At 34.6% G+C, this 12,212-nt stretch overlaps 1 protein-coding gene across 1 annotated transcript; it reads right to left on the reverse strand.

The window, feature by feature from the left end:
- Positions 1-4,015: 4,015 nt before the first annotated feature.
- On the reverse strand, positions 4,016-11,964 carry LOC137253865 (leucine-rich repeat and immunoglobulin-like domain containing-NOGO receptor-interacting protein 4). Its single transcript, XM_067791416.1, has 2 exons — positions 11,330-11,964; positions 4,016-7,934 (listed from the first exon to the last, which is right to left on the reverse strand). Exon 2 carries the CDS (start codon positions 7,745-7,747, stop codon positions 5,456-5,458), a length of 2,292 nt encoding a protein of 763 aa, XP_067647517.1. The 5' UTR covers positions 7,748-7,934; positions 11,330-11,964; the 3' UTR covers positions 4,016-5,455.
- Positions 11,965-12,212: the final 248 nt, after the last annotated feature.

A 12,212-nucleotide genomic window follows, 5' to 3' on the forward strand; every position in this document is an offset into this window, starting at 1 on the left:
TATTAACCGATATTGCGCTATCCATTTTTCGATAGGATTTGGGCTCAGGAAAAAAAGTTGCACTACGCATACCCAAAAAATTAATATTCGAGCCTGCGAAAAAAATGGCGAAAGGGTCAATTTTTCGACCAAAACACTCCCCAAAACCCCGGCTCGAAAATTATTTTTTTTCCTAAGCCAAAATCCTATCGAAAAATCGATTGCGCGATATTGGTTAACTTTCGTCCATAGAAATCGACCCAGGTCAATAATATTCATACCTCTCTACTGCGAGTGTTGATAGCAGTAGACCGGAGCGAACAACGATCTTTATAGTATATGAAAATTATGTTACATTAAACGAAATAAAAACAAGTTCGAAATCTGTTTCGAATAAGCTAGCTGTTTAGGTTTGGCGATTAATTTGTAAATGGAAAAGATTTGATTGAAAAATAGTCGATTTTGTTCCGATCGCCCCTAGCAAATTTCCATTGAATAGTCGATACTTTTTCGGTAAATACTCTATATTGTGACGAATATTAGTGACACTAAGTAATACTCCCATCACTAATCTGATACTAAGTAAATAAAGCCACAACAACAATGAAGCAAGCTGCTCCACTTGTATGTACGTAAACGAATAAATCATTATGTCTACACATATCTACGTACACGCAGCAGAGAAGAGATGCACAAACACATGCAGATATCTTATCTGAGATGCTCCCAAAAGTATGCAATTGTAATTGTTGAAGTGTCGCTCACAAATACACGTATATGAGAATCTATATACGTGCATCTGTAGTTATAATTATATGGCGGTAACTAAGTAAATTCTGGAAGCGCCTAGAAGATGCCACGAGGAAATCACAGAGTATAAAAGCACCCGCGGTAGAGGCGCTAGAAACAGTTTCAGTTAAGCTCGCTATCTGTCGGGCAATAGATCAGTTTCATTTAAGCTATCAGTCAGTTTGGTTATTAAGCAAGCTAGTTGCGAAGTATAAGTGTTATTGTGAAGTACATGAATAAAGGCCATTTTTCCATTATTCAATATTGGAGTTATTTATTCAACAGTTTAGTGATTCGAACTTAGCAAGACGATTCGAAATAAGAGGATTTGCAGTAAATTCGTTACAATATTTTCAATATCAAATCTTTAATTTTCCGATAACAAATCGATAAATTTTAGAAAGCCTTTTTTATTTTTGCGATCAGTCAATATCTTTTCGATAACAAACCTCTAACTCGTCGATAAAAAACTGTAACTCATTGAGAACCTGTATAATCGATAGCAAACTTATAATCTTTAGATAAAAAACCGACACATATATGTAGAACAAACTGAAAGCTCGTCGAGGAATAAAATAAGAAAACGTCCAAGACCTTGTCTTGCCTCGCATATCTAGAAGAACATGTACTAGGTAATAGTCCATTGCCTTGCAAGTACGTTTGCCATGCATTTTTCTCTATATGTGAATGCTGACTCGGCGTAGGCTCAGTATGAATCTCGAATAAGTCGAAATCTTAATGTGTCGTCTTAAAGCTTCATGTGGTCTTAACTACTAGGTATAACTCTTATGTAGCAAGATCACTACATCATCAAAGTCAATTTTGCTATGTTTTATTAAGTCAAGTTGTTTTTATAGTTTTAAATAATTACAGGATATGTTGTTGGCCCCCTCATACAGGATGCTCAACATCACCTATTGGTAATTTTGTAAATATCAAAACACTTTTAGTAGCGCCATCTTTAGGAGAAAGAGTGCAATCACAAAAATTTCAAACATCAGTTAAATCTCACAGACAGTGAAAGATTTCCTTGTAGTAGGAATCCACAAAATCAAACAAAGAACTCAATAATGATCAGCAGGTTTCAAATTTCTTAAGAAAACAGGTACAAAGCAAATGCTGTGCTGTACAAAAAACACAAACAAAAACAACTAAATCAGCTAAATCTATACATGACTATACATTTATTTTGAGTATTCCACAACACTCAATGCGACAGCAATACGAGCCCATGGACTACAACACTCCTGCTGTGCAACGAATTGTGTGAAATTATTTGAAATTGTTTGAGAATTATTTTCGGAAATCGCAAAGAAATTAATAGCTCATAATTGCAAAAGAAGAAAAAAGAAAACGATAGAGAATTACTTTTTGGTACATACTTAGCGCGCGAAGGCCAATGGTGGGAAAAGTGTTTTGTTTGTTATAAAGGCAGAGTAAAAGATATAAATATAGAAATACGAAACGAAAAGAATAACAAATACAAGAGGCTGCATGTATTTGCCTTTCTGTGCTTCTTACGTGTGTTGTAAGTACATATGTGCGTAAAGTACAAGAAAGGATAATGAAGAAAAGGAGAACTCCTGCAGATATTGAAACGATTATGGATTTTTGGCTAAATACAAACTACCTTGAAATTTGTGTGCGAAAAATGAGGCAACGTAATCGATTTTAGTGCTGTATTCATTTCTGCCTTGGAGGACGATTAACCGCGAGGCGTTGTCCTTGCGCCATAAAAGAACTCTATTTGGAAATCCAGCACGCAAAATCAGCAACAGTTTTAAGTCAAAGTCACGATCAGTGCAGTAGAGAACGAACTCTTCGCTTGCAAGATGGAAGATAAAAAATAAATTACATCACGCATAAACTAAGATCAAGCTGATCCTACGGTCGTCCTAGAAAATTTAACATTTTAGATGAGTTGGTTTTTTGGAGCTAACGGAATTCAGGCATTAAGATGAGATTAGCGAGCCTATTCATAAGCCATAAAGATACCCGGGATTTGCAAGAGAAAGAAAAGATATTTTGATGGGGCCCCAAGAGTGTCTAAGATAATCGAAATTGCTAGCCGGAATATTTTTACATCAGCCGGGGAGTTGTTGGGTGCAAAATTCATTTGCGTAGATGGTCCGAAGCAACCTTCAGTAAATATCTACTGTTTCGACTCGGCCGAGGTTTTCTCAGAGTATTAAGTAATTTGGTGTAAAAGCTGCCTTCTCTGTACTCATTGGAGACATCTTCGGAAGCTGGCGTTGTCTGGGTACCACTGAGGCTAAAACTAGGCATGACCAAGGCTAAAGTTATTGTTTTAAATGGACCTCTAGCCGCGAAATCGATCTTGAGAACGTACATCGGCAGCGGAAGCCTGTTGAGTTGCCTGAAAACTTCCCTCTTGACTGTATATTCATCAAGGTTAAAAATTCGTAAAGAACCTTTACTCTGTTCTTCTTATTAGCGAAGACAGAGTTACCCGGCTTAAATAACCGAATTTTACACGAGGTGGTGTTGCTGCTTGCTAAGCAAATATCCAGATGATAAGGAATCGAACGCGGCTGACTATACCAATGAGCTGGTGGAAGATACAATATAATAAGGGGTTCAAAAGTTGTGCAGCGTAGCCGTTTAGCGGCGTAGCCTTTTAAAGTGGTTCCTACGATGGTCGGGATAGTACCTTAATGGTGCTGTTTTCCGGCACGTGTCGGTTCAATATTCGGTAAAGGACCATCAACACCAATAAAACTTCCCAAAACCATCGCGAAGCCTTCTCATCGCTGCAAGGAGAAGAAGAAGATGATATGGGTTCGACGAGTCTAAACGTTACCCAGCTCAACCTCCAGCAGTCGCGGTTGGCTACGTACAATCTTCAAATGATGGTGGACATAAAGCAGAGAATCTCGCTATCATAGCAAACAAACGTCGTAGGAGAGGTGTTAGTACTGCACCCCGTCGACTTCAAATTATAATGATTCGCTGAGTAGAAGGTCTATTTGGAACAATGCTAATGAACTGGTGCTTTCTTTGTTCCTTTGTTCTAGGCTTTAAGAAGTCTTTATGATGCGTGAGTGCGAAGTTCTCACATTGGGCTCTAAAGCATTATATACCTTCGTATAAAGCTACGGCACATTCGACTTCCCTTTCCCTTTATCCATTTCAGGATCAGCGAAAATTTATATGAGACCTGAATTGGAGTCAAAAGCTAACTTCGAAATACTTACCATTTAGCGCTATTCACATTAAAAATATTAAATTTTTTTTAATTCAAAAAGATTTTTGTTTTATTTTGATTTATGTATTTCATATTTTGTAAATTTTAGCATTTTATTACAATTTTTAATATTCTTCTAACTATTAAAACTATTAACTATCCAAATTTGTTTTAAAACTAGAATTTAATTATATGCGAGAGTTAATTTAACATTTTTTTTTTAAATAAAATAATTTACACATCCCTAATCACTAATTAAGTACATTTAATGTTTAACTTTACAATTACCAGTGCTTTAATTCAGTGCTTTTTTGAGAAATATAAAACAACAAATTTTGTTAAATGAGAAAATTAAAAAGAATATATAATTTTTTTTCCAAAAATTCGAAAATGATTTCATTTAATTTCTCGATTTTTAATAACAAAAAAGTTAAAAAATAAATTTTAGCAATTAAAAAAAAAATTATTTAATTTTTACACAATTAATACTTTTACAATATACTCAAAAACTTCGAAAAAAAAATAAATATAGAAAAAAGTTTTCATGCAGTATTCAATGTGGTTTTTAAAAAGTTCAAAAAAAAAAAAAATACATATGTATATACATATATTGGAAAAAACTTCGCAAAATTTTTTAAAATTTAGAGTTGATTACAAAAGAAAAAAATTACTAAAAATTCTATAAAAATGTAACTTAAACTTCGAAAAGAAAGAGAATATTTTTTCAAAATTTTTTTCTTTTTAATTTTACAACGTAATAAAAGACCTGCTAAGGCGCTTACTTACTATAACTAGACTTTAGACTACTCCAAAATATTTATTTACAAAATATATCTAGTACCAACTATACAAATTTGAAATTTTTGTCGCGTTCGCAACAGCTTGAAATCAACTTGTTTTTGTTTTCAACTTGTTTTGCATGTTTTTTTTTTTACAAAAGTAATTTTAGATAAAAATTTTGAAAACTTTTACTAATTCCGAGGCGCTTGTTTTAAAGGAGCCTGCTTTTATTTTAAAAAAATTGTTGCTGCTGAAGAAAAAAGAAAGAACTTTGCAAAAAAGCGCCTCCTTTATTTATCCCTTACATACTCGAGAATTCAAAGCATACTTTTAGGGTGCATAAACTTAGTCTCTATATATCTTTGCTGTAATTAAGTATCTAGTGTATATTACATTCATTACTTAAGTGCTATAATTCGTTGGTTTTCTATTTATGTACTTAGGGTCCTCGGTAGTATAATACTATAGCTTTCAATTCTTCATATCCCCTCCCCCTACGCGCTCTTTTATGCTGAATTCTCCCATTTCACGTTTCTTTTTCTATCTTCAGCTCCTTCTCTGCTACACTTACAATACTCTGACACACGGTCACATCACAGTTCTTGGCGCCCACTAAGCATACAAGCTCAGCTTCGCATGATGATAGGTGGGGTAACGTACTGTCGCTAACGGTAACTCATTACCCTCACTAAACACCTGCGATCAGTGTGGATTACGTATTGTATTGTTGTTGTGCTGCTGCTGTTGTTGTTGCTGTTGTTTCTGTGACTGCAAACTACCATTTGACATAAAAGAGCGGCGACCCGTTGTCGCCACACCATTGCGTAATGGTAAAGCTGGCGGCAATGGTGGTGGTGTTGGTGTCTTAGCGGTGCGTCCCTGCTCCAGAGGCAACGAATAGTGAGCATTGTTATAGATGTAATTGGCATCCATTACATCGCTTGTCGCATCACAATCGCTACGTGCCGAAGTACCATAATGTAATGGCTGTTGTTGTTGCTGTTTCAGTTGTTTTTGCTGCTGTTGCAGTTGCTGTTGTTGCTGTTTAAAGTGCTCTTGTGTTAGGCGCAGCTGATGTTGGCGTGCTTCACAAGCCGTCACCCCAGGCGAATGCATCATTGGCACATCGGCATACGAATAGCACGATTCACCTACATCCAACGTCACAGCTGAGTGTGTGAATTGTGGTTTCGTGTAATGGTTCACGCTCGGCTGCTGTTCCGTTACAATGCTACCATTGCAAGGTTTCATGCGTAGCGTATAGGGCGCGCAATCTTCAATATTTATACCCGTTTGCAATGCTTTCTTCTCACTCAAAACGGTAGCGGTGGGTACTTGCAGTTGTTGTAAATGCTGCTTTTGTGCATCTGGCGCATTCAAGTCATTTATGGGCATTGTACAGAAGCCGTAGTGGCGTGCGGCAGGATGATGTGGCGTATAAGTGTTCGAGAAGGTCGAGTGTATGCCAAGACTGCAGGGATGATGTTGATGGCGCGTGATATAGTCCTCGTCACAGAAAGTTTTTTGATATTCACGTTCTTTACGTCCCAAAGCCGAGTTACCCCACAAGCCATTGCTAATGTATTCACGTAACTTGCGACGACAACGATACATTATTAATGCAACTGCTGTGATTGTGGCTGCAGAGCCGACTAGTAATGCGCCAATTAGCGCCTGTTTGCGTGGATCTGTGTGTGAGCAGCCTATGAGCGCAGGATTCAAGTTGCGCAAAGCTTCGCCATGTAAGCGTTCGGGAAAAGCGCAATATACCTCAGAGATTGCATCGCTAGTGCCATTCTTCTCCACCAACAAATTCCGCAGCCACATAACGCGACAATCGCATGAGATGGGATTCTCAGAGAGATCAAGTGTAATGAGATCGCGCCATGGGAAGAGTCCTTCAGCAAGCGTTGTAAGCGCATTCGCTTTTAAGATAACATGACGCATATTTGGCAAACCACTGAGTGCGCCCTCCTGCACTTCATGCAACATTTTATTCGATGACAGATTCAAATACTCCAAGTTACCGTTAGTCGAGAATGCGCCATTCATGATACGTTTTAAACGTAACGCGCCGCTTATATCCAAGCGTTTCAGCTGCTTTAGTCCTACAAACGCGCCTTCAACAATCACCTCAAAATCATTTTGACCCAATGAAAGCTCTTCCAAGCGCGCCAAATGACTTAGACTAAAAGTGGGCACGCGTGTTAAGCGATTATCCGTAAGATCCAGTTGACGCAGCGCTTCCAAACCTTTGAATGAATCGTGCGTGATATTACGCAAACCAGCACCGCGTAGATCGAGACGCGTTAACGCTGGCACATCTTGAAATGATGCAGCTGGCACGGTCAACAAAGTATTCATGCCAAGAAAGAGCTCAGCTAAGTTAGGCATCGCTTGAAATACTACCGGATCGGGCACTGAAGTCAATGCATTATCATCCAAATATAATATGCGTAATTGAGACAAACCATCAAATGCTTTGGGATCCACAAAGCCTATGCGGTTTTTGCCCAAGTTCAATTCTTCAATCTTCAGCAACGGAGTAAAGGTGCCCGAATGCAACTCAGATATTAAATTACCGCGTAAATTGAGTACTGTTACTGCGGAGAGACCAATGAAGGTTTTATTGCTGATCGCGCCAATTTTATTATCATTCAAATGCACCTCTTGCAGCTTTTTTTGATAAGCGAACGTACGCTGCGGTATTGTCATCAAATGATTCGAGGATAAATCGAGAAATGTGAGTTCAGCATAAAATTGTATTGATGAATCGATTGTCTTAATTTTGTTGTTTCGTATCACCAATCGTTGTATAGATGGATTAAGTGCTATGGGCAGTACATCTAATTGGCCTTCGCCACATTGTACGACGAGCGTATTGTCATCGCATTGACAGCCAGGCGGACAGTTGGCTAAACCGCTAGCAGTGGTGAGTAGCAGCAACAAAAGGAAAAGCGATGAAATGAGGAAAATATTTTTGTAACGTAACATTTTGTGTTGCGTGTATGTGATTTTGGTGGAAAATTTTTGTCGATGTTAATTTTTCTTTTACGACTGGTTTTGTTGTTGTCGCTGTGTTTCGTTACGTTGGGTTGCCTTACGCTTTTTTGTATGTGTTAGTAAATCCGTAAATGTATGCAGCACATTTGTTGAGTTTATTTTTATAAGCGTTCCATTGCTGTAACGAAAGGAGAACAAAAAGAAGAATGGTTAGATAAATGTTTTGAAATTTTAGAAATTAATTCAATGTGATTTGTGTGAAAATACATGAACTAAAATAATTGAATGTGAAAAAATAAACGAAAGAAAATATGTGTGTAGTTTATTGGTTGGAAAAGGACATGAAGATGAGTTTTGTAAACTTTTTATTTATTTATTTTTCAAATATTATCTCTGATTTTAATCAAATATGCTAATTGTTAAAAAATTTAAATTTTTGATCCCTTTTTTACAATAAAAAAAATGTTTTCAGTTTAGAAAAAAAAATTATAAAAATTATAATAAAAAAAATTTTTTTTAAAAGGACTTGAGCTCGATTCGAACCCATATTTGGCATATAAATAAAACAATGAGACAAAATGTCTGCAATAAAATTTCGCTGAGCTAATTTTAGGGATATATAAATTGAGCTACACAAAAAAGTAGTAACTCAACCTATTCCCGACCATTAAGCTCAACTGATACCGCTTGCCTAGCTGCTTTTTAAACATTTTTTTTCTACTGTAGTACGTACAGTAGCGAATACGAAAATATTAGCCGCAAATTTTATGAAATTTCTTTATTTAAATCTTTTTTGTTTGATTTTCAATAATTTTAGAAAAAGTTCCATAAACTTTGAACTGGAACTATGTTAAATTTATTAAAACTTTACGAAAATTTCGAACATTTTATTTAGAATTTTATGAATTTTTTCGAGTACGCAGTTTTGCAGCTCGAATCAATCTCTCCGAAGGTTGCTTTAGATTTTCCTTCAAACAAAGTGTGAACATTTCTTTATATCGAAGAAAATCCAAAATACCATTCAGAAAAAAATTGCCACATAACAATACGAAACTTGAGAGACCTTTTACTTGTACTTTGTTAGATTAATTAATTATAAATTAAAATTAATTGGGCTGCATACCGGAAAAAAATTTACAAAACTCTAAATAAAATGTTCAAAATTTTCATAAGTTTTTTATTTTAATTCTCGAAGTTTTTCGAAAACATTTTTGATATAGATTTGCATAGTTTGAATTATAGAACTCTTAGATGTTTGTCCTTAAATTATTGAAAAAAAATGTATTCCGTTTCCAAATTTGATAAAAATTGGCACTTCTGTTTTCATGTTGTCTGCTGTATACTGAGACTAACACCCACATTCTGGCTCACTGAAACAGAGAATGGTGGAAGAAATTCCAACTTTTTCTATAATTTTAAATGTTTCAATGAGAATGGAACTATAATAATAATCAATCACTGTGAGCCAACATTTATATGCAAAAGTTAATTATATTAGAATTTCCCGACTCTGACATGAAAAAATTTCACGCAAATAATGACCCCAGAAAGGTCATAATTGAAAACTTCTACAGAAAAGGAAAACTTGTAGAGAACAAATTCACTTGTATTACAATACTTCCAGTTTTACGAAACGGGCCCAAAACATTTACCTAAGTCAGATTAATAAAAATTAAAGCGGGCACACACTTAAAAAAAACTTTTTTCAATAGAACCAAAGAAAAACTATTAAGACACTTTGAATAGTAAAAAGAACAACCAATTATAAAAATAGCAAAACAAAGCTGAAGTCTAGACTACCCCAACTCAAATTGGACTTTTAACCATGGCTCTCCAGAAACTGAAAATGACTTTTTTCGAATATATGAGATTGAGGAATGCAGACCATGGCTCTAATCAATGGCATCATACAAATTAAGCACAAAACACGATCTTCATGATCCACTGTGTTGCTACTGGCAACGCACCAGATTTCGATGGGAGACATAATTCTCGAACAAGAACAACACAACAATAAAATATATACCAAATAAATGCTGCACTTATTAATAAGCACTGACACAAACAAAATCTATTATGCAGGCTCTTGCTAAATAGAAACAAAATTTTCAAAATCAAAATAAAACTATATCACCACTTTCTAATTAAAGCTAAACATTTCCCTGCTCCTAGGAAATTTTACTATTTCGGAATGAAACAAATGTTGCGGAACTTCAAAAACAATAACAACTCTGGCACAAAAACTCAGTACATTTCCAGACCCGTCTTTATTTCAACGTGCTGCATCTAAATCTTAGATTAGTATATGTCACTAAATCATCAGGATAGTAATGAGTTATATGCGTCGTGGTCGGATACAGGAACTTTGTAGTTCAGGAAAGCAGCTTGATGAGTAAAACTACTTAACGAGCTGCAGCCAATATTGATGTATCCCTATCCTGACTTATGTATATTTAACTTTTGCTAATAAAACACAGCTTTAAAAAATCCAATATCACTAATCAAATTCTGTTGAACGCGGCAAAAAATATTCCCCACAATTTGGATAAAACAAAAGGAACCAAACGACAATATTTAGAGACCGAATGCAAAGCGTGCAGGGGGCATTCATATGGCTGAGTGTATACAGTCACCTGCCTTTACACTTGAATGCACGCTACTTGCCTATCCTTACTTCCATATATTTTTTGAAAAAAAAATATTATATTCAGAACTTCAAAAACAATTACGACAAAAGTTAGTAAATTTACCATATAATCATGCAACAAAAGGTGCACAAAAAATATCGAATAATCTTTCTTTAAAAAAAAAAAAGAATTTGTTCGAAACACTTAACTTTTAATTACTGAAAAATTTCTAAACGAAAGATTGAAGACACAAACTTACAAAAAAATATTGATTTTAAAAAAATTTTAAAATATGCTTTTAACAAATTCTTAAAGTGAGACAAGATGTAAAGGCAAAAAAAAATGTATATAACATTTACTCCGCTAAAATATAAATGACCTTGAATGCGAAATTTATGTCTTCGTAAATTTTTGGCGCCAAAGGTATTAATCTACCATGGTAACTGCTACACTGATGCCTTTTTAGGGATACATTTATAATATTGATACTGTTTGAGACTCCAGCAACAACAACACAAATTTACAAAAAAAAAAAAAAAAGAAATTCTTTGGTCAATTGAATGAATGGCTTTCAAATATTCAATTCCTTTTTTGAAAAAAAAAAAAAAAAAAATAGTTTTTTAAAACATAGAAGCAACAACAACCTGCGAAATTCTATCTGCATCTAAAAAAATGTGTAATTAATGAATACAAAAATGTATTTTTACTACCAATTTAAGACTTCCTATATCTGAACAAGTGTATATATTTTGCATTAAACATTTTTTTTTAATATTTTTGTTTTAACTTTCTTTATATTTTTTTGTTATTATTTTGAATATATTTTTTTATTTTTCAAATACTTTTTGTAAACTTTCATTATCACAAAAAAACTCAACTTCTATTTTCCACCAAGATTTTTTATAAAATTTAAAATTAATTTGAACACCCAAGAAACACAACTAACCTTCTCAGCTTTCCAGCAATAACACGTGCACATTAATATTCAAATGTCATGCGACTTTTTCATATCTCAAAGTTTTCCCACGCATAACAACAAATAATCAGTCGCTCAAAAAAGTTTTATTATTCTTTTTCAATTTGCTGCACACTTTAAAACAAGTTTTCTTAGTTAGCACAATTCTTTGCTATTTTTTAAATTTTTTTCCTTACGATTTTTGTGCACATTCAGAATTAGCTTTTTTTAAAGGAAATTTGTATTTTTCACAATTTTTTTATTGAGTTTTTATTAAATTTTTCTCAAACAAAATTTTACATAAATTTTTGCTTCTCTTGTTTTGAGTATTTTTAAAATATTGTATTAGCTTTACACATAAGCGATAATCCAGGTGTTCGCTTTTATCACGATTTTTGCTAATTTTTATTTATTTTTAACAATTTCACATAGTTTTCAGAACTTGGCACTCTTTAGCTATTTGTTTCGTTCTTTTTTAACTTTTGTCGCTGCTCAGTTTTCATAGACACGGCTTCGCTTTCTTTTTTCTATTTTACAAATTTCGCAAATGTTCAACTAGAAATTTCATTTGATTGGTTTCGGTATTTTGCCAGAAAAGTATACAACCTCACACGGCCAAGCAACGAACTATACTGAATCTTTAACAACCTCAACGCGCTAACTATACCTCGGTACTGCTATATGGACACATAGAGAAGCGGCCAAGCGTAAATAATTCCACAACCAGCAAATAAGCAGGCAATAACACAAGCAGGCAAAACCAAAACAAGTGAGAGCAGCAAAACCACGAACAACAACTCTCACAAGTAGGTACTCAGCAGTGATGAGAGCAAATTGCTCAAACCAAGTTATAAGCAACGGTGAGGATGTCGTT

This window comes from Eurosta solidaginis, chromosome 5 (assembly GCF_040869045.1).
Source record: "Eurosta solidaginis isolate ZX-2024a chromosome 5, ASM4086904v1, whole genome shotgun sequence".
NCBI lineage: Eukaryota > Metazoa > Arthropoda > Insecta > Diptera > Tephritidae > Eurosta > Eurosta solidaginis.